The 27,864-nt window shown below is 49.6% G+C and overlaps 3 protein-coding genes across 5 annotated transcripts in view; 1 reads left to right on the forward strand and 2 right to left on the reverse strand.

The window, feature by feature from the left end:
• Positions 1 to 619: 619 nt before the first annotated feature.
• PPCS (phosphopantothenoylcysteine synthetase) lies at positions 620 to 6,798 on the reverse strand. 3 transcript variants are annotated; one of them, XM_070758982.1, is made up of 4 exons: positions 4,748 to 6,798; positions 4,030 to 4,133; positions 3,582 to 3,653; positions 620 to 2,233 (listed from the first exon to the last, which is right to left on the reverse strand). In XM_070758982.1, the coding sequence occupies exons 1-4, from the start codon at positions 6,066 to 6,068 to the stop codon at positions 1,916 to 1,918; spliced, it is 1,815 nt and encodes a 604-aa protein (XP_070615083.1). In that variant the 5' UTR covers positions 6,069 to 6,798; the 3' UTR covers positions 620 to 1,915. The 3 variants fall into 3 exon arrangements, with proteins under 3 accessions (XP_070615083.1, XP_070615084.1, XP_070615085.1); XM_070758983.1 differs by lacking the exon at positions 3,582 to 3,653; XM_070758984.1 differs by lacking the exons at positions 3,582 to 3,653; positions 4,030 to 4,133 and having other exon boundaries at positions 4,748 to 4,826.
• Positions 6,799 to 6,904: 106 nt separating this feature from the next.
• ZMYND12 (zinc finger MYND-type containing 12) lies at positions 6,905 to 18,784 on the forward strand. Its single transcript, XM_070758985.1, has 9 exons — positions 6,905 to 7,106; positions 7,984 to 8,125; positions 9,125 to 9,296; positions 10,730 to 10,899; positions 12,348 to 12,473; positions 12,717 to 12,837; positions 14,549 to 14,694; positions 15,866 to 16,013; positions 17,567 to 18,784. The coding sequence occupies exons 1-8, from the start codon at positions 6,985 to 6,987 to the stop codon at positions 15,983 to 15,985; spliced, it is 1,119 nt and encodes a 372-aa protein (XP_070615086.1). The 5' UTR covers positions 6,905 to 6,984; the 3' UTR covers positions 15,986 to 16,013; positions 17,567 to 18,784.
• Positions 18,691 to 27,864, reverse strand: part of LOC139171135 (solute carrier family 2, facilitated glucose transporter member 1) — a 49,008-nt gene continuing 39,834 nt past the window's right edge. Inside the window, exons 6-10 of the mRNA XM_070758986.1 lie at positions 26,465 to 26,652; positions 26,173 to 26,277; positions 25,540 to 25,641; positions 23,210 to 23,413; positions 18,691 to 21,113 (exon numbers count right to left, since the gene is read on the reverse strand). Of these exons, the coding sequence (XP_070615087.1) occupies positions 20,916 to 21,113; positions 23,210 to 23,413; positions 25,540 to 25,641; positions 26,173 to 26,277; positions 26,465 to 26,652 (797 nt within the window). The 3' untranslated portion in view covers positions 18,691 to 20,915. The remainder of the gene's footprint in view (positions 21,114 to 23,209; positions 23,414 to 25,539; positions 25,642 to 26,172; positions 26,278 to 26,464; positions 26,653 to 27,864) is intronic.

Genomic DNA, 27,864 nt, shown 5'->3' on the forward strand with positions numbered 1-27,864 from the left:
GTCGGAAGCCTTGGAGACTGGCCACACCCCCTTAAAGGAACCGCTTCCCATTTCGCATGGAGCCAAACTAGTTTGCTGGACGCAGGAAAATGGGGGTTTAGCAAGTGTGTGTGTGTGGGGGGGAATTTCCCCCAAATGAGGAGGGGGACGCTCTTCTACTGCAGGAAGTCCACCCTGCATGACCCATATGTGAAAATGGAGAGACAGAAGATAAGCCTTGAATCCTGGTTTATGAATATGGTGCCAGGAACATCTGGACACGCATGTCCCATTGTTCTCTGATGCTGTTCAGCAGGGTTCCTCAATCTTGGCCACTATAAGTTATGTGCAGACTTCAGCTCCTAGATTTTCCAGGCAAGCATGCTGGGAATTGAAGTCCACACGTCTTAAAAGCGACCCTAGCTGAGAAAATGTTCCACTGATCATTTCTCCCCCAGAAGCAGCACCGAGGGCCAGTGACAGACCACGGTTGTTATAAGTGAGCTCAAAGCCCATATTTCACCAAGAGATAACTGTGGTTTACAAAACATCCCATGAATATAGGGTACACATGTCAAAAAATCCCATGTTTTGCCTAGCACATGCTAAGCCACAGACACACAAACTAGAACAAATACGATTTCTTAAGCCGGGTTTCTTATTTTTTATTATTATTATTATGAATCTCTATATTGTCTCTCTTTTTCACAGTCTTCCTCAAGTATCACGTTCCTTTTTCTGGTCAATTTCAAAACACAATGCAGGAAGCTTGACAATTATAAGAGTTTGCAAACACAGGGCAACCAATTTTACTGTTGGGTTCTTGTAACAAATGAACCGTAGCGTGACTCGATTAACCTGGGGTGTGTCATGAAAGCATAGCCAGCAAACCATTTTAAGCGAGGCAAAACCAAGCAGGTTGTGTGAACACAGTACAAGAAGCCCTTGACTTACAACCACAAATGGTATCAGAAAAACTGTTAGTAATGCAATCATTAAGTGAGCTGTGCCTAATTTTATTACCTTTTTGCTCTGGTCTTTAAGCAAATCAACCTCCCGCACTGATTTTTCTTGCCAAAAGCTCCCTGGGAAAGTCCCAACTAGTAATCCCATGACCCTAGGGACCGCATTCTGATCCAGTAACTGTGGGGACACCACAACGGTTTGTAAATGCAAGGACCAGTCATGTTTTTTCAGCATTGCCGTAACTTTTGAACAGTCATTAAACAAACGGTCGTAAGTTGAGGACTACACATATGCAATTCACATTTGCTAAGGCTTCAAAGTGATGGAAGATTTTAGTCATTTGACATTTTTCTTGCAGCCAAATAGGAAAAACATTAACTTCAGAAAAGGTCAGGTGGAGACATTTTGGAAGAAAAAGACAACATTGGAACATTACTGGCCCACCAAACTCCAATGGATCTATTATTTGACCAGTTAATAATAATTTTGGGATATCCAAAATTGGGATTTGAGGTCAACAAGCCAAATACTGGCACATAAATTTTTATAATCTTGTGCAAACTGGCTTAATTCAAGGCAGCGTAAGATTCAGAAGATGACTAGAAAGCTTTTCAATTTTTCCTGAGTGATTTTTATCAAGGCAGCAGGGGGAAAACAACAACAACAACCAGAGGCTGCTGTCTGCCTGGTCTCCAAAAGGCCAACCCCCCCACCCCCGGTGTGATTGTACCAATCACGCACCAGAGCGAATCGTGGCTTGGAATGTTCCTGTCCTTTCAACCTTCCCACCAATGAGCAGTAAAAGGGTCTGGAGAAGTGCAAACAGACCAGGAAGCGGTTTCTTGACCCCAATTAAAGAGATCTCTGTTAACAGGAAATAGAAGCTTTCCAGTGTCACCCCCACCAGCTCCCAGCGGTTCTTAAATTTATAGCTTAAGAACTCGAAAAATTTCATTTATCCACCAAGGAATCATTTTTCCATAAAGGCTGTGTGCTGGGCTATTAGTTGGCTGACAATCTTGTCCTCAATCTCTATGCCTTGGGCAATTTCTTCCTGCGAAATGGACAACGGGGTTTCCGAATGCTTAGTGACCAGGATCACCGAGGTTCTTCGTGACTCCAAGGCGTTGGCAACGACCACCTGATGGTTATATTTGGCCAAGGCCTCCCTGGATTTCTCAACCAGGATCGAAGGATCGGTTTCCAACTTGAAGGAGATCACAAACCCCTGCGGGGCCCATTCCTTAACCAGCGGAGAGAGCATTTTGGGTACCATACTCATGGATATCTGCAACAAGAGAAGCAGAGAGAATTTAGCAAAAGGTATCGGTACAGGGGGGGACACATTCAATTTGAAATTATGGAAATAAACAAGAAACAACGGATGGAAACTAATCAAACAGAAGCAGTGCCATTTCAAAAAAGGAAGCAAAAAGGGGTTTGGGTGTGAGAAGGAAGATGTTCCCGAAATCTAGGGCAGAGCTTCTCCTTCCCTTTCCTTAATTTCCTTTCCTTTCCTCTTCTTTCCTCTCCTCCCCTTCTTTCCTTTCCTAGCTTTATCCATCTTGGTTTGCCCCTCACTTCCCAGACAAGCCCATTTCCCAAAGTGACACAACCAATAGACTTCAACTGCAGGGGCACACAGTAATAAAACCCGAAATAAGGCTATTCTGGCAACCTTAACCAAAAAAGGAGCGAGTCCTTCGGGATACAAGTTGAATAAATAGAATAGAATAGAATTTTATTGGCCAAGTGTGATCGGACACACAAGGAATTTGTCTTGGTGCATATGCTCTCAACGTACATAAAAGCAAAAGATATATTTGTCAAGGCTCATGTGGTACAGCACTTAATGATTGTCATAGGGGTCAAATAAGCAATGAAGAAACAATCAATATTAATAAAAATCTTAGGATACAAGCAACAAGTTATTCATACAGTGCTAAGAGGGAGGAAAAGGATGATAGGAATAATGAGAAAAACTAGTAAAAATAGAAGTGCAGATTTAGTAAAAAGTCTGACAGTGTTGAGGGAATTATTTGTTTAGTAGAGTTGATGGTGTTTGGGAAAAAACTGTTCTTTTGTCTAGTTGTCTTGGTGTGCAGGGATCTGTAGCGACGTTTTGAGGGTAGGAGTTGAAACAGTTTGTGTCCAGGATGCGAGAGGTCCGTCAATATTTTCCCTGCCCACTTTTTGACTCGTGCAGCCTACAGGTCCTCAATGGAAGGCAGGTTGGCAGCAATTGTTTTTTCAATAAAAATAAACATCTTCCTCTGGCTGGCAGTGCAACGTCTCGTGAGAAACGGGGGCTTTCAATCACATTCTGCCTCTGCTGCCAAGCAGCGCCAAAAAGGTAAGAGCGCTGGGTATGTGTGTGTAGAAATGCAAAGATAAGTTTCAGCACTGAGTGCAGGAAAGGAGGGGGTGCTTCACTTTCAGGGCACTGTGCTCTCCGAGCATGGCTGCGCTTGAGGGGCTTAGCAGGCAGCTCTTCCACAGCCAGGCTTGTGCACCAGGCAAGCTAACCTTCCAACTCACACTTCTTCACTCGCCCCCTCCCCCAGCGCCCCTAGCTTTTTCCTCTCTTCTGTGCTGAGATGTACCTTTAGACACACACACACACAGAGCGCTCCTACCTTTCTGTCTTCCCTGCTGTCCTGGGTCCTTGTATTTTTTCCTCCCAGGCATCCTAGCTTTCTCCACCATTCCTGTCACAGAGAGGCACTTAGGAGAATGGAACCTGCAGAGACTGGGGAAGGCCTGCCCCCATGCATGCACAGCAGAGACCCGAAGACCAGCTGGCCAGTGGGAGGTGCCCGCTTGCATGGTGGAGCTAGACTGGGACAATGGCTACCATGCTGGACAACGTGGCTCTGCATGCCACCTGTGGCACGCGTGCCATAGTTTCGCCATCACGGGTATAGGGTCTCCTGCTTGAGCAGTGGGTTAGACTAGAAGACCTCCAAGGCCCCGTCCAACTCTGTTGCCACCTTTCCAGCTCTCTCACCTCCCCCTTTCTCTTCCCCAAATTCCTCCACTTTTCTGTCTCGCACCTGCCACCCTTATGAAAAGGCATCCTCTTACCTGGAGGGGCCCATCAGAAGACTGGATTTTATGTTCAGGCAAGTCTACAAAGGGGATGTAGAAATCTGAAACAGCCGCTGCCAAGTAGAACATGGCGCTGGAACCTGATGGGGGAGAGTGAGTGAAAAGCATGGGGATGAAAGGAAACACAGCTGCTCTGTCCTTCCAAAGCTATAAAAGCAAAGCTACACTGCTGGATTTCTACCGAGAGAGGCAGACATAAATTGATTCAAGCTGGCAAAACATACTTAATGCTGCTTCTCTTCCTATTTTCCCCAGAAAAAGACTACAAGATGAGTTAGTTTGAGAAACAGGGATGTCATCCAGGGCCTAAGAGAGGCCTAACATTCCCAGGTTTCTAGACACCTTGACAATCAGATATACTGTAGCATTTTTATGTACTGCATTTACTCTTTAGTGTAATAACGTTCACTGTTCCTTCCATGCTCTATTTGCAGCTACTGTGCTTCCGGTTGTTGGCATGTGGAGTTTGTATGCGTTGTATTGGGTAAATCTGCACCTACAATATTGAACAAACTGTCATAGAGCACTTCCACGCAGTGTTTGCGTGCATTGCATCAGATGAACCTGCAGTTATTCTCGCAACAAATCTTTGCACACGCCAGCCTGTTTTTGCCTGCCTGCCTGGCCTTGCCTTGGCTACCTATCCCCGCCCCGTCTTCCCTCCCAGCCCCCCCCCCCCACAGCGGGGCCTCACCGAGCGGGGCGAGGGCGCGGGCGGCGGCGGGCAGCAGGGCCATGTACTCGAGCAGACTGGAGAACTCTATGGACAGGAAGGCTCCGTCTTCGTGGGCCCGGCCGTAGGCGCGCAGGGCCGGCAGGAGGGCCGGGACGTCCTCCACGCGCACCGACCCGTCCTCCTCGTGCACGCGCAGCTTCTCCAACAGGACCGTGCCAGACGAGGGAAGCGCGCGCGCCCAGGGGAAGACCGAGCGCAGCCGGTGCAGGAAGCAGACGCTGTAGCCGGCCGCCGACAGCCGCTCCGCCGAGGCCGCCCCGCGACGCCCGCTGCTGAAGTTCTCCAGGAAGCGGACCGCACGGGCCTCCAGGGGCACCTGCGTCCCGCCGGAGGTCACCAGCACCACGCGGCGCCCGCGAGCCCGCTGAGCCTCCGCCCAGGCCGCCACCTCCAGCTCTATGTAGCCCGCCGCCTCTGTCATCGTCCCCGCCGAAAACATCTTGGCTGACACGGCGCCCCCAACCGGAAGTCCTGCCCTCCGCGCCTGCGCGGAACTGTTGTCCGCCTGCGCGGAGGTGTCATCCGACTGCGCGGAATTGTCATCCGTCTGCGCGGAACTGTCATCCGCCTTCCACGCCTGCGCGGAACTGTCATCCAGGGGCGGGGGCGGGGTGTGTGGAGCCACTGCGCGGGTTCCTCGTTCTTGTCGTTCTCTGCAGCCATGAACGGCGCGGCGAACCCGGTGCTGGACAAGGAGGAGCGTCCCCTGCAGCTGGGCGAGAGCTTCGAGCGGCACCCGAAGGCCTCCTTCCACACCATCCGCTACGACTTCAAGCCGGCCTCCATAGACACGTCTTGTGAAGGGGAGCTCCAGGCGGGCAAAGGCGACGAAGTCACCATCACGTTGCCGCACATCCCCGGCTCCACCCCTCCCATGACCGTCTTCAAAGGGAACAAGAGGCCCTACCAGAAGGACTGCGTGCTGATCATCAACCACGATACCGGGGAGTACGTGCTGGAGAAGCTCAGCAGCAGCATCCAGGTGAAAAAAACCAGAGCTGAAGGCAGTAGTAAAATCCAGGCGCGGATAGAACAGCAATCCGCTCGGGCGGCCCAGTCTTCGGCCCAGTTCAGAGCGCCCACGAAGCCTGCGGCTGGACCCAAAACCTCGCCCCTGAAAGACAACCCTTCGCCAGAGCCTCAGCTGGACGACATTAAAAGGGAACTCAGGGCCGAGGTTGAGATCATTGAGCAGATGAGCAGCAGCAGCGGCAGCAGTTCGTCTGAATCCGAGAGTTCCTCCGGGAGCGGGGATGAAACTTCCAGCAGCGACGCGCATCCTTCTCAGCAGGGTCACCACAAGAAGGGAGTCGCCAACGGGACCGGCAGGGCGCAAGGCAACAATCAGCTCATGAATACCCTCAGGAATGACCTGCAGTTGAGTGAATCTGGGAGTGACAGCGATGACTAGACTACATTTGCAGCTTTGCTTTCCTGTCAACTAAAAATCCGGATTTAATGAAGAATAAGACAAAAGTGGTAGCTGGAACCCGTCTATATATATATATATATATAGAATTGTTAACATTACGGGTGACCTGAAGGGAAAAACAAACGTTCTTTGATAGGACTGCTCTCTTGTTTATTCTAGGCATAAATAGCACCTGTTCTTGTAAAATCTTCTAGGTTTTTTTCCCAGTAGGTGTGAAAAATTTAAATCTGTCACGCACCGTGTATTCTAATAAGATGACTGTATGAATGTTACCGGAAGGGTATTAACTGCTTCTCTGTTTTATTTTGATATTGCAATTTTTGTATTGTTTCAAATGTTGTTAGTCACCCAGAGTCCACTGGAATTGGGCGGCATATAAATTTGTTGAATGATTTTATTTATTTGTTTTGTAGCTTGTTTGTTTATATGAGGCCCTATTCAGAGCGGCCTTCCGGGAAGCATAGCAGGAAGAGGCGGGTTTTTCCGGCCATATCTTCATATCACGATGGCCGTCACTGAAAGTTCCGCCTCTTGCCCTCATCCAAGTCAGGGCTCTTTTCCGGGAAACAACCGGAAGTGGAATCCGTAGGTTTGGGCTTTCTGGCCGAACGCTTCATGGCCGCTGCTTTGCGCCTGCGCATCAGCCAGAGCGCCGTTCCGGGAATCCTAACCGGACGTGGGTCTTTGTCGAGCATGATGGCGGCCGCCGGAAGCTCCGCCTCCCCCTTAGCAACGGCGGCCCCAGCAACGGCGGCGGGAGAAGATGGCCATGCAGACCGAGTGGCTGGTGCCTCTGGCTCAGCCCCGGCAGAAAAAGCGGCTCTGCGAGCTCTGCCTCGGTCCCGCCCACGTCCGCTGCGCCGCCTGCTTGGTCACCTACTACTGGTGAGAGGGCGGCAGGCGGGGCTCCGTCCGGTGAAGCGCTCGGGTGGGGGTTGCAAGCAGCCGTTGCATCGGACCGCCTCGCTCTATAAATTCTCGGCTCCAAGTTGCAGGAATTCAATACTCAGCCAAAGATGTGGGTGTAAAGTGGGTGGGAAGAATGAAACAGAGGAGAAGCATATTAACAGAGGAGAAGCATGCGTGTAACAATAGTGAGCAAATAAAATAGATATAAGATAGGTCATTAAAATGTAGCATGTGTAAAAATACACACACAAAATTATTTATTTATTTGCTCGGATTTCTAGGCTGCCCTTCTCCGGTGACTTAGGGGGGCTTACAACAATATAGAAAAGTACAATACATATAGTACAAGTGAAACCCAACTTAAGGCTAAAATTAAAAGTTAAAAAAACCCTTATAATATAAAAAAACCACCCTGTAATAAAATCCTAATAATATAAAAAAGCATTCAACAACAGCCACACAATCACATCTGCGGACAGAGCAAGATGTTTATATAACAAGAACAGCAACATATGCAGGAAGAGATGCCCCAAAGTTTATCCCCCATTTATCCCCCAAATTTCAATGGCTAAACGAGATGGCTGCTAAGTGAATTGCGCCCCAGTTTATGACGTTTCTCAGCAACTTTGTTCAGCCAATCGCTCTTTTCAGGGGCGTTGGAATGCATTACGTCGAGCACCCACTGCATGCATCTGGACCTGCTTTTTCGTTTTCTTACCAAGAAATGGGGGCAGTCCTCCACTTATGCGCCCACAATCAGGGCCAGAATTCCTGCTGCAAAACAAAGTGAATCTTAAGGGAGTCATGCCCCGTTTGAATTCACTTTGCGCCCCCCCCCCATGCCTTTCGCCAGTGACGTGGACCACCAGAACGCCGACTGGGTCAGCGTCCATGCCAAGATCTGCCAGCTGCTCATCCCTCTGCGGGCGGCGCCCCCCTTCTACACTTCGGAGAAGGAGAGGAAAATCGGGGAGGAGCAGAGGCGGAACCGAGAGGTAAGCCAGGCGGTCAGCGGCATCAAACCACACATGCGGTCCTCGGCTCACAACCTCAGTTGAGCCCAAAATTAGCTAAGCAAGGCAGTTCTTAAGGGAGGTTTGCCCCATTTTACAACTTTTCTCGCTGCTGTTGTTAAATGAATCATTGCAGTCATTAAGTTGAGCAGGAGGGTGGCGCAGTGGTTAGAGTGCAGCACTGCAGGCTACTTCAGCTAACTGCTAGCTGTAGTTCAGCAGATCAAATTTCACAACTGGCTCAAGGTGGGACTCAGCCGTCCATCCTTCCGAGGTGGGTCAAATGAGGACCCAGATTGTTGAGAGTAAAAGAGGCTGATTCTGTAAACTGCTTAGGGAGGGGCCTGGAAAAGCACTAGGAAGTGGTATATAGGTTTAAATGCTATTGCTATCCCTTTCTTCCTTCCTTCCTCCCTCCCTCCCTTCCCCCCTTCCTTCCCATGGGGTCAAATGAGGGCCCAGATTGTTGGGGGCAAAAGAGGCCGATTCTGTAAAGTGCTTAGGGAGGGGCCTGGAAAAGCACTAAGAAGTGGTATATACCTTTAAATGCTATTGCTATCCCTTCCCTCCCTCCTTCCTTCCCAGGGAGTCAAATGAGGACCCAGATTGTTGGGGGTAAAAGAGGCTGATTCTGTCAATTGTGAAAGCACTGTGAAGCGGCATATAAGTCTAAGTGCTATTGCTAAATGCTATTGCTAAGTTAGTCATACAGCTGTGAAGTGGACCCAGCTTGCCCCTTGATTTAGCTTGTCAAAAGGTGTCAGAAAGCGGATCAAGGGACCCCAGGATACTGCGACCGTCACCAAGCGTCTGAATTTTGATCAAGTCATTAAGTGTAAAAAATGGTCCTTTTTTCAGGGCCATGGTGACTTTGAAAGAGTCACTAAAGAAATGGCTGCAATTCGAGGACTACCTGCGCCGCACCTGGTCCTCAAAATCTACTGGAAGGGGAAAAAAAACCCTCCATTTTTACCCCCACAGATCTTCCTGGCTGAAGTGACCTACGAGGCAGCCCAGAAGTTTCTCATCGAAGGCCACCACGAAGACGCCATCCCGGCCGGCCTGCACGCCCTGAAATTCAGCATCAGCATCTACGGCTCCAGTGCGCTGGAGCTGGTGCCCCCCTACATCACCTTGGCCGAGACCAGCCTGGGTGAGCTGCAGGAGGGGGAGGCCACGACTGGTGGGGACTGAGCGGCTGTGGAACGATAGCTTGAAGTTCACAACCGGCTCAGAAAAAGTGACTTTGATTCATCAAGTTACGATTGTTGCACCAGCCCTGCATTTGTATGATTGCAATGTGGCTGCTTGTCTGTTTGTGTCTCTCTCTCTCTCTCTCTCTCTCACACACACACACATCTGTCATATCTATCTATCCATCCACATATTAAATTGTTGCCTATCTCTCTATATCTATCTCATCATACCTACCTACCTACCTATCTATCTAACTGTCCGTCTGTCCATCCATCTACCCACCCAACCAATAATTTCTAATTACAGTGGTACCTCATCTTACGAACGCCTCTTCTAACAAACTTTTCAAGATACGAACCCGGTGTTTAAGATTTTTTTGCCTCTTCCTATTTTCATCTTACGAACCGAAGCCGCTGCTGCTGGGATGAAGGGGTTTCTTCCCCCCCCCCTTTTTTGAAGAAAGAAAAGGGAGGGGTGGCTTGGAGGGGGAAAAGACTGCATTTAAATAACTAGGAGAACAGTGTGTTTGCAGGCACTGAAAGGGTGTCTTTTGAAGAAAGAAAAGGGAGGGGCGGCTTGGAGGGGAAAATGACTGCATTTAAATAACTAAGAGAACAGTGTGTTTGCAGGCACTGAAAGGGTGTCTTTTGAAGAAAGAAAAGGGAGGGGCGGCTTGGAGGGGAAAATGACTGCATTTAAATAACTAGGAGAACAGTGTGTTTGCAGGCACTGAAAGAGTATCTTTTGAAGAAAGAAAAGGGAGGGGCGCCCCCCTTGCCTTTCTTCCTTCCCACTCACCCTTTAGCCTAGCCTTGCTTCTTCCACCCGCCCCCTTTAGCTGCTCCTCCCTGCCCTCTGTTCGCCTCCCTTCTAAAGTTTGGGATTTACCTGAAGGATTTGCACGCATTATTTGCTTTTACATTGATTCCTATGGGAAATATTGTTTCATCTTACGAACTTTCACCTTACGAACCTCCTCCTGGAACCAATTAAGTTCGTATCATGAGGTACCACTGTATCATATTTTGTATCATATCATGTTATATATCATATAGCATCATATAATCATATATCATATCATCATATCCCTCCCTCCCTCAAATTGCTGCCTATCTTGTATACAAGTGACCTTACTCTCCTCTTTCCAGCTGGCTTCTGCCAAGCAAAGTCAATGGGGAAGGACTGGAGGTGTTTCATAACCACAACAAAAATGGTGGTGAAATTGGGTCTCGCTTTATGAGTCACTTCGCCCTTCTTTGCATAACCGAGGGCTGAATGGGGCTCCCAAAGTGGTCTGGGCTTGAGGCCTTCTGTCTCTGGCCAAAGCCAAGATTCCTCGCTGGTTTCCTGTTCTTTGTGTAACGTGGCTGCCTCTCGTTGCTCTTCCAGGGCTGGGCCATCTCAGGCAAGGCGAAGAGTACCTCTCCCAAGCCCAGTGGATCGTCCTCAAGAACTCCCACTGCAGCCACCACGTCCAGTCCAAGCTCTATCGCAACCTGGGGCTCCTGCATGCCGCCAAGGGGAACCTGGACGAGTCTTTGTACCACTTCGCCAACGACGTAAGGCTCTGCGGGCGGATGCAATTGTTGCGTGACTTTCTCTCTTTCCTTGCGAGGGAGCAGCCCCCCCAGGAGGGAGGAGTGTGTGTGGGGGTGTCACAGCCTGAGCAAAGGGGGCAGCCGGAAAGGCAGAGCCGTTTCTTGAATAATTGGAACCAGATTCCCATTCCGTGTTTGAGAGGGTCGGGCATGGAGCGGGTTTGCCTGGCGTGGAGAGGTTCCTGCTTTCCCAACTTGATTGGAATCATATGGGAACTCTGGTTTCAAGTCCATGGAGTGCACACAGTCTGAGAGCAGCGTCCTAAGCAGAGCAGGGAGTATCGAGAGGGGAGAACGTTTGTTGCCCAGGTTTGTTTGTTTGTTCGTTCATTCATTCATTCATTCATTCATTAATTCATTCATTCATTCATTCATTTGTTAAATTTGTATGCCGCCCCTCTCCGTAGACTCGGGGCGGCTCACAGCAGTGATAGAGACAATGTACAATACAAATCTAATAATACGAAGTTAAAAACCCATAATTAAAAAAACATGCACACAACATACCATACATAAATTATATAGGCTGGGGAAGATATTTCAATTCCCCCATGCCTGACGGCAGAGGTGGGTTTTGAGAAGTTTACGAAAGGCAAGGAGGGTGGGGGCAATTCTGATATCTGGGGGGAATTGGTTCCAGAGGGCCGGGGCCGCCACAAAGAAGGCTCTTCCCCTGGGGCCCGCCAAATGACATTGTTTAGTCGACGGGACCCGGAGAAGGCCCACTCTGTGGGACCTAACCGGTCACTGGGATTCATGCGGCAGAAGGCGATCCCAGAGATATTCTGGTCCGATGCCATGAAGGGCTTTATAGGTCATAACCACACTTTGAATTGTGACCGGAAACTGATCGGCAACCAATGCAGACTGCAGAGTGAAAAATGGGCATACCTAGGGAAGCCCATGATTGCTCTCGCAGCTGCATTCTGCACGATCTGAAGTTTCCGAACACTTATAGAGAGCGTTACAGTAGTCGAGAGGTTTTATGACCCAGCTAGGTAACCTCACCAGTGCTGGAAGGGAGGTGGGGTTGCGGAGGGAGAGGAGGAAGCCTGGGGGGTCCCGGGGGAGGGCCCTGAGCTTGGTGGGGTTCTTGTGGACATCTCACTCGCAAACTAGCATTAGCATTTGGACATACATGTCGCTTCTTCCCAGTGCTTTTGCAGCCCTCTCTAAGCGGTTGACAGAGTCGGCCTCTTTTACCCCCAACAATCTGGGTCCTCATTTGACCCAACTGGGAGGGAGGGAAGGCTGAGTCCACCTGGAGCCAGTGGTGAGATTTGAACCGGTGACCTACAGCTAGCAGTACCCCTCCCCCTTCCCCCTCCCCACCGTCTTTCCTGGCTGGTTCCCGCAAGGGTCCTGGTTGTGGGTCCCTCTCAGTTCCCCCCCAACGGACTCGTCCGCAGGTGTACTTTGCGTGTTGCGCTTTTGGGACGACGAACAACGTGGCCGTCTCCGGAGGCTTCTTCCACATGGCCAATGTCTTCTCCCACCAGAACAAGATGGACATTGTGGATTCCTTGTATTGTGAGGTCAGTGGACACACATACACACACACACCGCTGGCCCGGCCAGGAGTTTAGATGCAAGTTGAGAATATCAGTTCTTGGGCAGTTAAAAAGGGGAAAAAAGATTTACAGTTTAGGTAAATCTTGCCACACATTCTCCACCCACCCCTTGATTAAATTAAAATAACCCTCCTTGTTGGTGTTGTTGTTGTTGTTACTGTCTGCGTTTCCCCTTCCTCCTCCTCCTCCTCTCCCTCCCCCTCCCAGGTGGTGGATCTCTGGTACGATCACTTTAGCCAATTCGTTGAAAGCCAGTACCAAAAGCTCATCACTCCCGCAGAGGTTGACCTGCTGACTGTGGAAGACAGGACCCTGGTGGACGTCCTCGGTAAGGAGCCCCCCCCTTCCTCAGGAGGACCCCTGTCTGGTAACCCCCCCACACACACACTCTGGTGGAGAAGGAAGGCCACGCCCAATATTGATGGGAAGGGAGGTTTCCCCCCTCTGGGATCTGTAAAGCCAGAACAACGAAAGGTGGAGTGATTGATTGATTGATTGATTGATTGATTGGATTTGTATGCCGCCCCTCTCCGCAGACTCGGGGCGGCTAACAACAGCAATAAAACAGTATATAACAAAATCCAATCCTAAAAACAGTTAAAAACCCATTATATAAAAACCAATCATACATACAGACATACCATGCATAAAATTGTAAAGGCCTAGGGGGAAGTGTATCTCAGTTCCCCCATGTCTGGCAGCAGAGGTGGGTTTTAAGCAGCTTTCAAAAGGCAAGGAGGGTGGGGGCAATTCTAATCTCTGGGGGGAGTTGGTTCCAGAGGGCCGGGGCCGCCACAGAGAAGGCTCTTCCTCCTGGTCCCGCCAAGCGACATTGTTTGGTTGACGGGACCCGGAGAAGACCCACTCTGTGGGACCTAACTGGTCGCTGGGATTCATGCAGCAGAAGGCGGTCCCTGAGGTAATCTGGTCCGGTGCCATGAAGGGCTTTATAGGTCATAACCAACACTTTGAATTGTGACCGGAAACTGATCGGCAACCAATGCAGACTGCGGAGAGTTGGTGTAACATGGGCATATTTGGGAAAGCCCATGATTGCTCTCGCAGCTGTATTCTGCACGATCTGAAGTTTCCGAACACTCTTCAAAGGTAGCCCCATGTAGAGAGCGTTACAGTAGTCGAGCCTCGAGATGATGAGGGCATGAGTGACTGTGAGCAGTGACTCCCGGTCCAAATAGGGCCGCAACTGGTGCACTAGGCGAACCTGGGCGAACGCCCCCCTCGCCACAGCTGAAAGGTGTTTCTCTAATGTGAGCTGTGGATCAAGGAGGACGCCCAAATTCTATCCATCCTTGACTCAACGACCGCAATGGGCCCCAAAGTCTTTTGTTGCGTAAAGTGAAACATTGGTTGTCCACCGAACTTTGCCCTGTTGTATGGCTTTCCGTGCCACAGTTGCTAAGAGAATCTCTGCGGCCGTTAAGCCAATGCCACGGCGGTCTAAGCGAGCCTTTGTCCACTACAACTTTTCATTTAGCAGCAGCCGTTCAAAATTGCAGCGGCCACTGGAAAAAAGGGACTTGGGACCGCAATTCAGACTTTCTCAATGGTCACGTGATCAAAATCCAGGCACTTGGCAAGAGGCTCAGGCCTGGGGCTATTGGAAACCCCCTTTTGCGACCCCCTGGCCAGCAAAGTCAATGGGGGAGCCAGATTCGCTTAACTACTAACTTAACATGTAGGGCTTTAAAGGTCATGACCAACACTTATATATCGTCCCACCGTCCCATCAGTTGTCTCAATTCAGTTTCATTATCCAAATTTATCCTTTTATCCATCATTTCAAATTGAATATGGTCCACCATGTACCTATACCAATTTTGCATTGTCCATTTTGTCGCATCCTTCCAACCCAAAACTATGACCGCCTGAGCGCTTTCTATTGCTGCTTGTTTTATTTCTCTAAATTCTCCCATCGCATTGCTTTTGACTAGTACTGCCATTTCCTTAGTGATTGTCCATTGTGTATTTAGCATTTTATTGGTGTCCTCTTGCACTTTTTTTTCTTCCTCTTCTTCCAGATGACCGGCAGCGGTCCGAAGCGACGCAGATGCTGAACTTCATCTTGGACTTCCGAGAGGCGACTCTGAGGCCGCAGCCCGAGAAGAAGGCCAAACTGCTGCACACGTTGGCCATGTTCCATTACCTGGTCCACGATCTGGCAAAGGTAATGGGCGGGGGAAGCAACCACCACCACCACGTGAGTCTTGTGGAGTTTGAAGGGACAAGAGGGGAGACGCTGGGAGGGTCCCAAGAGAGCCTGGGCCAAGGAAACAACAAAATGCTGGAAGGGGCATTGAAGGCCTTCTAGTCCAATTCGCCCTCTGCCTAAGGAGGAGAAAACCCAGCACTATCCTGGACAAAGGGCTGCCCAGCCTCCTCTTGAAAGTCTCCAGTGATGGAGCCCTTACGACCTCTGGTGGCAGGCTGTTCCACTGACTCTCAGGAAATTCCTCCATAGTTCTAGGTTGCTGCTCTTCTTCTCACGTTCCCACCTGCCCTCTGGTGCTTGGGAGAACAGGTGGAAACCCCCTTCCCTTTCTTTGGGGCAGCCCCTCACGTATTGGAAAACTGCTACCTTGTCGCCCCCAGTCCTTGGGTGGCCCAGTGGTTAGAGTGCAGCACTGCAGGCTGTTTCGGCTGACCGCTATGTGGTATTCCAGCAGTTCAAATCTCCCCACCGGCTCCAGGTGGACTCAGCCTTCCGTCCTTCCCACGTGGGTCAAATGAGGACCCGGGTTGTTGGGATAAAAGAGGCTGCGTCTGTCAACCCACTGCTTAGAGAGGGCTGTAACACTGCGAAGCAGTATTATTTATTTATTTATTCGATTTTTATGCCGCCCTTCTCCTTAGACTCAGGGCGGCTTACAACATGTTAGCAATAGCACTTTTTTTTAACAGAGCTAGGCTATTGCCCCCACAATCCGGGTCCTCATTTGACCCACCTCGGAAGGATGGAAGGCTGAGTCAACCTTGAGCCGGTGATGAGATTTGAACCACTGACCCTCAGATCTACAAGTCAGCTTCAGTGGCCTGCAGTACAGCACTCTGCCTGCTGCGCCACCCCGGCTCAATTATATAAGTCTAAACGCCATTCTTTTCTGTAGACCAGACATAGCCAAGGGCAGAAGAACGCATCTTGCGTACGCTCTTCCCTCGTCCACCCAAAAGTCAACAAGCATCTTTGAACTTGCAAGGGAGGGAAAAAACGCCCGCCAAGGCCTCCAGCTGTGTTTCCGCCTTGTTTTGCTCTCTTTCTGCGAAGGGCTTCACTTTATTTTCCCTGCTTTTTTTCTTTCCTCTCCCCACCCCTCGTTCCCGGCGGTGCCTCGTTCCAGGCGGATGAGTTTGTGATGAGATTCCTGCAAACCGCGCAGTCCCTGCCCAAACGCGACCCGAACGAATCGCTTTACCACTTGGTCAAGCTGATCAAAACCAAGCAAGAGTGGGTGAAGTAGCTCTTTCCCAGCTTCTCCCTCCCGCAAGGTAAATCGGCCGCCTCAGCCGCCACCGCTCGGCCCGGGCGTCCTTTGGGCCACGCGCCTTTTATCATGTTAACCGAAAGAGTCTGTCTTGCGTCTCTGTGGGACGGCAAAAGCCCGGAAGATTTTGGCACAACCGCACGGGGTTGGGGAGGCAAGACCCAGCTCACAGCCTGTGTGTCGGCTGAGGAGGGGTGGGGTAGTCCTTGACCTAAAATAGAACTAGAAAAGGGGTCTTGGGGCCATTGCAGCCTCCCCTCCCCCCCGTCACGTGATCAAAGTCCACAGTTGTCTTGGCAACTGATTCGCATTTATGACGGGGGCAGCATCCGGAACCGCCTGCTACCGCACGAATCCCAGCGGCCGATAAGGTCCCACAGAGTTGGCCTTCTCTGTGTCCCGTTGACTAAACAATGTCGTCTGGCGGGCCCCAGGGGAAGAGCCTTCTCTGTGGCGGCCCCGGCCCTCTGGAATCAACTCCCCCCGGAGATTAGAACTGCTCCCACCCTCCTTGTCTTCTGTAAACTACTTAAGACCCACCTATACCGCCAGGCATGGGGGATTTGAGACATCTTTCCCCCAGGTTTATTATAATTTATGTTTGGTATGTATGTGCTGTTTGGTTTTTAATTATGATAGGGTTTTTAGTTTTTTAATATTAGATTTGTGCCATTATCATATTGTTTTTATCGTTGTTGTGAGCCGCCCCGAGTCTTTGGAGAGGGGCGGCATACAAATCTAATAAATTATTATTATTATTATTATTATTATTATTATTATTATTATTATTATTATTATTATCAACGCCAGAGGGGTGAACCCAGATTCCACTTAACTGTCTTCCTAACTTTTAACAACTGCAACAGTTACTGGACAAAAGGGGCAAGAAAAGTCATAAAGTGAGACGAAACTCACTCAGCAAATGTTTCATACGTTTTGGACACAGTTGGGCGGGTTGTAAGTCGAGGACCCCCTGTGTGTCCCGAAGAGGTGGCTGGCAAGGGAGCTTTTTGATTTACGCACCCTGCAGAGCCCCCCCACCCCCGTCTGTTTAGCCCCAGTTTGTTGAACGGGTCCAAAGATGGGCTACAAAAAGGGTGGAAGGTCTTAAGCATCAAACTTTATCAGGAAAGACTTCATGAACTCCATCTGTCTAGATTGGAGGACGGAAGGGAAAGGGGGGACACAATCGAAACATTGAAATATGTTCAAGGGTTCAATAAGGTTCAGGAGAGAAGTGTTTTTAATAGGAAAGTGAGCCCAAGAACAAAGAAGGCACAATCTGAGGTTAGTTGGGGGAAAGATCAGAAGCAACGTGAGAAAATATGATTTTACTGAAAGAGTAGTAGAGGCTTGGAACAAACTTCCAGCAGACGTGGTTGGTGAATCCACAGTCACTGAATGTAAACAGGCCTGGGATAAACATCGATCCAGCCTAAGATACAATGCAGGAAATAGTAGAAGGGCAGACCAGGTGGACCAGGAGGTCTTTTTTCTGCCGTCAATCTTCTATATGTTTCTATGTTTATCTCTCTTTCTTTCTCTCCTTGATTCGAGGGTGCTCGAGCAAAACTAGAAGTGAGGACAACGGAGATGGAGACGGAGCCCTCCGAAGGAGAATAGAAGCCGCCACGGGAAGAGGAGAATTAGAGGTGGGGGGGGGACGGAAGCCCTTCCGAAAAGACAGCGATCTGGTCTCGTTATTCTAGTCGCAGGACGTCCCTTTCTTTTGGTTTGAGGAGGACGCTGAGACGAGAGTTCCCTGAGAGAGGGAGCCCTCTGGGAGGCTGTTTCCACAACACACACACACATACACACACACACCCTCCAAAGACTCCCTCTAATGGGCTGTTCAGCCGCAGGGCAGGCCTGTTTCCACTGATGGTTGGTTCAATCCCCACCACTTCTATTGTCTGTGTCATTTCAAACTGACCCAAATGGAATATGGTGGCTTTCCTCAGATGATTGGAGGCAGCTGCTGGGTGTGTGTGTGTGATTGTGCGTGAGTGTGTGTGTGACTTTTTCCATCCCTGGGGGAGGGGGAGGCCAAGACCCAGCCAAGAAGCTTAAAGAACCGAGCTACCTTGGGTGGGCAGTCCATCCATCTCCCCCCCTTCCTCACCATGGTCCTGCTGCTTAGAAAGGAATGTAAGAAACCAGCAACCTCTCAAAGACTGGGGACGGGGGGAAGCAGAGGGGACGAGTCACCACCAGGAGATCCCCCCCTTCTCCAAGTCTTAGGGACGTTCCTGGTTTTCTAAATTTCCCCTTAAGCAGCAGAAAAACCGCTCTTTTCTCTCTTCTGGTGGTGGTGGGGGCTAGCTGCTCCATTTGTGGTGTTCCTGAAGACTTCAGTCTCTTCCCAAACACCCTGAATGGCTGTCCAGGATTTGGGGAGGGGGCAGCAATCACTTCCCAGAATCCCCACCTGGGGCTGCTGCCAGCTGAGGAATTCTGGGAGTTGAAGTTAGCCTCTGCCAAATAATTTTTTGGTTTGCAAATTCTCTGCCAACCCACCGACTGAAACAATGTCCCGGGAGATGCGATCCCAGGTTTTATGTCATTCATTTGATCCAGACAAACATGTCCTTCCTGGCTTTCCTTCCCTCCCTTTCCTCTGTCCCCCCCACCCCCAAGAGTAAGACAGCAAAACCCAAAAAATTAACGGTGGAAGAAAGATACCCTAGAAATGTAATTCTTTTATTTAAGTGCGGCTGTGTGTATGCCTTCGGTTTACAAACAGACAAATAAATAAAATAGACATATATTATTAAATAGGCGCGTTTTATCTGTCTTGCTTCAAAATGTCTTTCTTTTCGCAAACCTGTCGGAGGACTAGAAAACACAACACAGGAAAGGCCTTTTTCTCCTTCCTTTTCTTTTTTAAAACCAGGCTGGCTGACTAAGACTACAGGAAAAAAGAAAAACCTAACGTTATTATCAGTGCAACGGGTTCTGCTACAGTGCAGGTGAGAGAGGCTCTATATAAAAAAATAAGTTTATCGCAGTCAAATAACAGCTCTTAACGGCGGCTAGAGCAACTAGAACTATTCAAGGATAACAGCCTTTGTGCAGGGAATACAGGACACTGGCGACAACGCGGGTAACAAATAAGAAATATACATACATAACCATATAAATATCTTCCAGTCTAGGAAAGCTGGGGAAACGGGGTGCAGCTATTTTGGGGGGGGGGTGAGCCCAGTTGCTGGAGACGCCAAATAATTGCATCTTTCTGGGCTCTTTGGCAGGGCGGGTGCCAAGGAGGCTCCTGGGGAGCTGGGAGAGGATAGGGGTGTGTGTGTGTGTGTTTGTGTGCCTCATTCTTGCCCCAGTGAACGATTTCTGGAATTATTTGTTGGTTCTTTTTCAGAGGGGTGTGTGTGTAATAACTCAATTTCCAGGGCAGGGAGAAGAACTCTCTCTCTCTCCAGAGGGAGCCAGCTGGGACGGTCTTTGGCCAGCCTGGGGAAATGTTCTTTTTATTTTCAATTTTTAACCCAGGACCACACGCCCTGACCCCAGCAGAATCTGAAGTCGGACCAACCTCACCCAGGGCAGGAATCTGAAGGAAAATATTCCCCCCCTCTCTCAACTCACAAAACTTTCTTCACCTCCTCTCTCTTTCTCTTTCTTTCTTTCTTTCTTTCTCTCTCTCTCTTCTCCTCCCCACGCAGGGAATTGCGAGCCCTGACCCGTCCACCTCGAGCAAGGGAGGGGCCAGGTGTGGAAAGTCAACCAAGGTGGTCTTTACAACATCCCTGGGGGATCCCCAGGGCCCCCACCTCGCTGCCTCCTCTCACGCTTTTGAAGGGGCCGAGGGGCAGCCGTGGGAGCCTCTGCCTTCAGGGGGGGGAGGTGTCTCAGTCAGAGAAATGCCCAAACCTGCCCCCTCCCTCCTCCAGGTGAGGGACAACTGTCACTCAACCCTGCCATTGTTGCCCCCAAACCGTTAAGCCTCCCCCTCTCTGCCAGAGGTGCCTCCTCCGGGGGTAGATGGCCTTCCCTTCCCAAACCGACTTGAGTTCTTTCATCCCCTCCCTTGGATCACCAAGCCCATGATCCAATCCCTTTGGAAAGGGGCCCAGAGTAGACCCTTGGGGCAGAAGGAAAGGCTCACCGAGAACTTCGTTCCTGTAGATTTATCTCTTTTGACTTTTTGGAAAATAAACCACCCCTAAGCTGGGGAGAAGAACCAAAGGGCTTCAGTGTTGGGGGGTTTTGGGGGGGAGGTGGACACTTTTTCACTCCCCCCCCCACCTGTATAAAAAAATAACCGTGTCCACTCCATCTGAGAACGTGATGGCCCCTCCGCTCTTCAAAGGACCCCCCCCCCCTCAGTTCTCAGTTCTTCTCCCCAACTTTTCAAAATGACCCCCCCCCCCAAAAAAAACCCCATTTGGACCGCACACACCCCTCTGAGTCCCATTCAGTAGTTCTGCTCTTCAGTTTTTTCCTCCCCGTCTTGCATTTAACAGCATTCAATGTTTTGTCTCTGGCAACGCAAAGGGGGGTTTGGGGGGTTGGGGAGGGCGGAGGGGAGATGCTTTTTCTCCTTTATAAAACAAAGAGGAAAAAAGGACGAAAGGACCAGGGGGGGGGGATGCAGGGGGGGGGGGCAGAAGTGCTATCTTTCTCAAGAGGAGCCATTGCTTCTGAATGTCTTGGAGGCCGTTGAAATCCTGGACTCGAGGCCAGCAGCAACAGCAGCGTAAAAGGTCCTTCCTGGGGAGCTACGAGGCGGGCTCGTCGCCCGGAGGCCGGTCCATGTCGGGGCCCAAATACTTTTCCTTCGCCTCAGTGGAGGGGGGGCGGCCGGGCGTTGTAACAAGCACGAGGAGGAAAGCGGGTGGGCAGGAGGGCAAGAACGACGGCGGAGGGGAGCCCTCGCCCACCGCCTGGGCCTTCAGACTTGGGAGTCCGCCCCCAGGCTGTGGAACTCGTCGGGGCTCTTGTCTCCGTGGGCGCCCCCCCCTTGGCGGAACTCGGAGGCGATCTCGTCGAAGGTCCGGCCTTTGGTCTCGGGCACCTTGAAGTAGGTGAAGATGAAGAAGAGGACCAGCAGGACAGTGAATATGATGAAGACGTAGGCACCGCAGAGGTCCTGCAAGGGAAGGAAAAGGAGACGTCACCACCACCGCTCATCTGCTTGGTATGGAGGGAGGCCAGCGGAGGATGGCCCCAGCCACCACTGCTACGTCAAGGTGGTTGGAGGACGGGCAGAACGTCTCTTTCAAGCAAAAGGACCCAGGTGCCCTGATCGTTCCCGCCAAAGGTAACCACATTTCAATATGTCCGCCCTCATAACTCTGCTGGCTGCCACAATATTTTTCTTGAAAAAGCTGGAAACCTAATTTTCAGAACCTTCTAAATAGCACCTAGACTTATATATCGCTTTGCAATGCTTTGAAGCCCCCTCTAAGCAGTTTGCAGAACCAGCCTCTTGCCCCCAACAATCTGGGTCCTCATTTGTCCCACCTGGGAAGGATGGAAGACTTGAGTCGACCTTGAGTTGGTGGTGAGATTTGAACTGCTGACACTACAGCTAGCGGTCAGCAGAAGCAGCTGCAGTACTGCACTCTAACCACTGCGCCACCATATCCGGGCAGTATGAAAATCTCTTCTTGGGAAAGAAGGAAGCAGGGAGACGGTCATTGCCGCAACCTGGCACTCATAGAAGATTGACGGCAGAAAAAGACCTCATGGTCCATCTATCTATTTATTATTTATTTATTTATTGGATTTGTATGCCTCCCCTCTCCGCAGACTCAGGGCAGCTAACAACAGTAGCAAAACAGCATATCTAGTCTGCCCTTATACTGGGGTGGTGCAGCAGGTAGAGTTCTGTACTGCAGGCCACTGAAGCTGACTGTAGATCTGAAGGTCAGCGGTTCAAATCTCATCACCGGCTCAAGGTTGACTCAGCCCTCCATCCTTCCGAGGTGGGTAAAATGATTGTGGGGGTAATATGCTGGCTCTGTTAAAAAGTGCTATTGCTAACATGGTGTAAGCCGCCCTGAGTCTAAGGAGAAGGGCGGCATAAAAATTGAATGAATGAATAAATAAATAAATAAATAAATTTCCTCTATTTTATTTTAGGATGGATATATGTTTATCCCAGGCATGTTTACATTCAGTTCCTCTGGATTGACCAACCACGTCTGCTGGACGTTTGTTCCAAGGATCAACTACTCTTTCAGTAAAATAATATTTTCTCATGTTGCTTTTGATCTTTCCCCCCAACTAACTTCAGATTGTGTCCCCTTGTTCTTGTGTTCACTTTCCTATTAAAAACACTTCCCTCCTGGACCTTATTTAACCCTTTCACACATTTAAATGTTTCGATCATGTCCCCCCTTTTCCTTCTGTCCTCCAGACTATACAGATTGAGTTCATGAAGTCTTTCCTGGTGCGTTTTATGCCTAAGACCTTCCACCATTCTTGTAGCCCGTTCAATTTTGTCAATATCTTTTTGTAGGTGAGGTCTCCAGAACTGAACACAGCATTCCAAATGTGGTCTCACCAGTGCTCTATATAGCGGGATCACAATCTCCCACTTGAAGGGGTGAAGAGGTACCTCCTCATTTCATTTAATCAAATCCCTTCTCTGATGAATTATCCAATCCCCCCCCCCAAAAAAGACTTTCCTGTGATTTCAGAAGTAACTTTCTCTCCAAAGGACCTTGAAGGCAGGATACCAAGCAACAGATGGAGAGAAGCAACTTAGAACTAAGGAGAAATTTCCTGACAGTTAGAACAATTAACCAGTGGAACCACTTGCCTCCAGCAGTTGTGAATGCTCCCAACACTGGAAGGTTTAAAGAATAAATCCGCCTAAGTAGTGGGCTACACTAGAAGACCTCCAAAGTCCCTTCTCTAGCCATTCTATTATTCTCCCAGGTGTAAAAGGAGCCACTGAGTTCCTCCAGAAAGTAGAGATGGTGGTTGGGTAGCTAGAGTGTCCCTGGCTTTCAGACTAGGCAAAAGGGGCAGGTCTACCCAGCCAACCTTGTCTGCTCTACTTCTCCCAAGAAAGATGGGCGTAATGTAGAGAGAACATGTACAATTGAGAAGATCCGAAACAAGCTTTAAGCGCTGGGCTGCTGCTAACGAGAGACGGGAGCATCTCAAAATGTCCTCCTACTTGGTCACTTTAGCCACCATACACGGCCTCCCTCTCTGACGCCCTTCAGAACTCACCGCCACATACTGAAAGCACATCCCCACGATGAAGTTGGCGGTCCAGTTGGACAGTCCCGCCACGGCGATGGCAGCAGGCCGCGGGCCTTGGCTGAACAGCTCCGCCACAATGAACCAAGGGATGGGCCCGGGGCCAATTTCGAAAAACGCCACGAAGCCCAGGATGGCGACGATGCTGATATAGGACATCCAGGGCACTTTTATCTAGCAGAGGGGAAAATTAGGATCAGGGAAACAGCTTACAACAACTTGTATATCCTATCACTTTGGGTAGCATTCTTGAGGGGTTTTTCTCGGTTCTTAGCTTCTTTGGAGTCAAATTTCTTGTGTGTCTCTAATCACATTTAGCCAATAAAGCCTATTCTATTCCTATTCCATTCCATTTTATTTCACTCCACTCTATTCTACTCTATCCTACTCCACTCTACTTTACTTATACACATACCAGGCAAGCATTTGCCACAGAGTTGGCCTTCTCCGGGTCCCGTCGACTAAACGATGTCACTTGGCGGGACCCAGGGGAAGAGCCTTCTCTGTGGCGGCCCCGGCCCTCTGGAACCAACTCCCCCCAGAGATCAGAATTGCCCCCACCCACCTTGCCTTTCGTAAACTTCTCAAAACCCACCTCTGCCGTCAGGCATGGGGGAATTGAAATATCTTCCCCAGGCCTATATAATTTATGTATGGTGTGTTGTGTGCATGTTTTTTAAATTATGGGTTTTTAACTTCGTATTACTGTATTAGATTTGTATTGTACATTGTTTCTATCACTGCTGTGAGCCGCCCCGAGTCTACGGAGAGGGGCAGCATACAAATTTAATAAATGAATGAATGAATGAATGAATGAATGAATGAATGAATGAATAAATAAATAAATCTTCAACACTACATGGAGAACTACAATGGGGATACAACACAAGGAGGAGAGGGAGAGACACCCTCTCATGGCCTCCCTTATATAGACAGCTTCTTAAACTGGCAGTAACCCTGCTTGACCCATCCTCTGTCTTAAAGTGGCAATATCCATGCTGACCCATCCTCTATCTTAAAGTGGCAGTAACTCTGCTGACCCATCCTCTGTCTTAAAGTGGCAGTAACTCTGCTGACCCATCCTCTATCTTAAAGTGGCAGTAACTCTGCTGACCCATACTCTGTCTTAAAGTGGCAATAACCCTGCTGACCCATCTTCTGTCTTAAAGTGGCAATATCCATGCTGACCCATCCTCTGTCTTAAAGTGGCAATAACCCTGCTGACCCATCCTCTGTCTTAAAGTGGCAGTAACCCTGCTGATCCATCCTCATTGCACCAGCATTTCAGTTTACAGTCTTACATCAGCTGGTCAGCTGTTAAATCATCATTATTCTGACATTGTTCTGTTCTGTTCTCTTTTCTGTTCAATTTTTCTTTTTGAGAATCGCAGTAATTCAATTGAATAGGAGCGCTTGGAGAAAAACCAACAGAACGTTGGACCCAACACCTACAGTATACGCTCCTGTTGAGGAGAACACCTTGAGTTCTCCTGGTGTGTTGGACGACCCTTCCCACTATTTCCTGGGAAAGGATCAATTCCTGTGCCAAGAATTATTTATTATTTATGTATTATTATTTATTAGATTTGTATGCCGCCCCTCTCCGAAGACTCGGGGCGGTTCACAACAGTAATACAAAAACAATATAACAGTGAGACAAATCTAATATTAAAATAAAACATCTAAAACCCCAGCAATTAAAACCAAACAACACATACATACCAAACATAAAATATAAAAGCCTGGGGGAGGTGTCTCAGTTCCCTCATGCCTGGCGATAAAGGTGGGTCTTGGGTAATTTGCAAAAGACAAGGAGGGTGGGGGCCGTTCTAATCTCCGGGGGGAGTTGATTCCAGAGGGCTGGGGCCGCCACAGAGAAGGCTCTTCCCCTGAGGCCCGCCAAACGACATTGTTTGATCGACGGGACCCGGAGAAGGCCAACTCTGTGGGACCTAATCGGCCGCTGGGATTCGTGCGGTAGAAGGCGGTTCCGGATGTATTCTGGTCCAATGCCATGTAGGGCTTCAAAGGTCATTACCAATACTTGGAATTGTGACCGGAAATCGATCGGCAGCCAGTGCAGGCCACGGAGTGTTGCAGGAACGTGGGCGAATCTAGGGAGCCCCACGATGGCTCCCGCGGCTGCGTTCTGCACGATCTGAAGTTTCCGAACACTTTTCAAAGGTAGCCCCATGTAGAGAGCATTGCAGTAATTGAACCTCGAGGTGATGAGAATCAGATGTATGAGACGGTTAGTCAAAACATCAGGACTCTCTGTTGGATCCACGTTTGCTACTCACCAGCAGTGCCAGGGCGATGGTCATGAGTACCGCACAGATGGCCATCCCCATGAGTCCGATGAGGTGCAGCGTCCTTCGGCCGGCCCGTTCGACCACAAACAGCTTCAGAGAGAGGGGGAGAGAGCAAACAAGGGAGAGACGTCAGCAGGGAATCCATGGAAGGTCCTCCTCAAAACCATCAAAGAACCGTAGAGGAGCTGGAGGTCATCATGACCCTGGGTGAGCCCTTGACCTTGCCAGGTACAAAGCAACTTTGATGGAGCGGCTGTTGATTTCAGGTTGGCATTTATTCACCTACACAATTACATTCTGTGGAACTAGCCCTCCCCCCGCTCTGCAGAACACCTGGACCATCTGAAAGGTGAAGGAGCTGAAGAAGCTCCTTGGGTGAGGATCAAAACACCTTCAGGGAAAAGCAAAATCCAGTTGCCTTGAAAAACCAACCATTGACTGAGATGCTCCATTGACAACTATCTTGGGCTGAAGATTGCCCCACTCTCTGCTACAAATGAACTCCAGGTACCCCTGAGAGAGAGGGTCCTCCAGGGAACCTATCATTGTAGCCCCTGCCTCCTGTTTCCAAGCCCCCTCCTCCCTTGTCCTTTCTCCAGGTCTCAGCGTAACTCTACTCACCGAGACAACGGTGAAGGCTGTGTTGACCACTCCAGCCCCAATAGTGGCGTAGACGGGTTGCTTCACTCCGGCTCTTTCAAAGATATCCGTGGAGTAGTAGAACACCTTGGAGAAGGGAGAGAGGAAGAAGAAGAAGGTCAACACAACTGGGGTCTAAGGGCGCTCGGTGGCCTTGTTGGGTTGAGAAACGATGCTGTCTAGATCCAGTGAGGAAACGTACTCTCCTCCTCAACGGGGTCAAAACCAACTCAGCGTTTCACCGCCATTTCTCGCCGCCGACCCCCATATTTACCGCGTTGATCCCCGAGAGTTGTTGAGAGAGCTGCAGCACCACGGCAATCAGGAGGGGCTGGCGGTAGAGAGGAGAGCGGAACAGTTCCAAGATGGTGACCTTCTTCTCCTGAAGCATCTGCCGGCTCTCCTCTTTCATCTCCTGGAGGTCTCGGCTGACGTCGGTCGTCCCGCGGAGCTTCTTCAGGACTTCGGAGGGGGAAAAACAACAATAGACGATTGGTAAACTGGGCTTACAACTCAACAGTCCTTCTGATCCTCCCCGGGAACGAGGGCTTCCTGACCCTTCCTGGGAACGAGGACCTTTTGGGGGTGGGTGGGTGGGATCCAGACTAAGGAAGACGGGGGCCTTGGTGGAGATGCCCAGGAACCATGAGGAGCGGAAGCATACAAGTCTAATAAATTATTATTATTATTATTATTTGTAAAGACCAGAGCGGCCAAACGATGTTCAGAATTAGCTCAGGCAGAGCCCCCACCCCCCTCATTCACTGGAGTACAAGGAGGGGGGAAATACTCAAGACTTCCACGTTTTTGGTCCTTGTGGCTAATCTCAACTGAATCACTTTTAGCCTTTCTGCTGGAGTTGATTTCCTAACCTCTCCACCGTGTTTCTAGTCCTTCTCTATTCTGACTCTGCTTCATATGGACATAGAATATAGAATATAGAATACAGAATACAGAATATAGAATATAGAATACAGAATAGAATAGAGATAATAGAATAAAATAGAGAAAATATAATAGAATAGAATAGAGAAATAAGAATAGAATAGAGTAAAGAATAGAATAGAATAGAATAACAGATTTGGAAGGGACCTTGGAGGTCTTCTAGTCCAACCCCCTGCTTAGGCAGGAGACCCTACATTACTTCAGATAGTTAATGGTTATCCAACAGCTGCTTAAAAACTTCCAGTGCTGGAGCATTCACATCTTCCGGAGGCAAGCTGTTCCACTGATCAACCATTCTGCCTGTCAGGCAATCTCTCCGTAGTTCCATGTTGCTTCTCTCCTTGTTTAGTTTCCACCCATTGCTTCTTGTCCTACCCTCAGGTGGCTTTGGAGAATAGCTTGACTCCCTCTTCTTTGGGGCAGCCCCTGTTTTCAGAGGTTATGGCTGGGCGGGGGGTGGGGGGTTAAGAAGAGATTGGACAACCATTGGTCTGAAATCATAGAGGGATTCCTGCTTGAGCAGAGGGTTGGACTAGAGGACCTCCAAGCCTCTTCTGATATTCTGGAGTTAAGAAGACCTCCAGGTCAAAGAAGCGTCCCAGGTACCTCCCTCTGCTTTGGGATGATTTCAGAAGGATAAGAGGTAAGAGAACTAAGGACAAGGCCAGCAACTCCTCTGGTTACATCAGGACATGATGCAGCCTTAAGTGAGGAGGACTACACGAGAAC

This window comes from Erythrolamprus reginae, chromosome 8 (assembly GCF_031021105.1).
Source record: "Erythrolamprus reginae isolate rEryReg1 chromosome 8, rEryReg1.hap1, whole genome shotgun sequence".
Classification (NCBI taxonomy): Eukaryota; Metazoa; Chordata; class Lepidosauria; order Squamata; family Dipsadidae; genus Erythrolamprus; species Erythrolamprus reginae.

Bases quoted from the DNA above. Each gene is read 5' to 3' on its own strand.
- ZMYND12 (XM_070758985.1), top strand. From the start codon at position 6,985: ATGGCCATGCAGACCGAGTGGCTGGTGCCTCTGGCTCAGCCCCGGCAG. The intron at 9,297-10,729 runs GTGAGCTGCAGG...TTGCTCTTCCAG, and splicing joins CTTGGCCGAGACCAGCCTGG to GGCTGGGCCATCTCAGGCAA. The intron at 12,474-12,716 runs GTCAGTGGACAC...TCCCCCTCCCAG, and splicing joins TGGATTCCTTGTATTGTGAG to GTGGTGGATCTCTGGTACGA.
- PPCS (XM_070758982.1), bottom strand. From the start codon at position 6,068: ATGCGCGTCGCTGCTGGAAGTTTCATCCCCGCTCCCGGAGGAACTCTC. The intron at 3,654-4,029 runs GTAAGAGGATGC...TCTCTGTGACAG, and splicing joins CTTCTGATGGGCCCCTCCAG to GAATGGTGGAGAAAGCTAGG. The intron at 2,234-3,581 runs GTAGGAGCGCTC...CTCTTGTTGCAG, and splicing joins ACAGCAGGGAAGACAGAAAG to ATATCCATGAGTATGGTACC.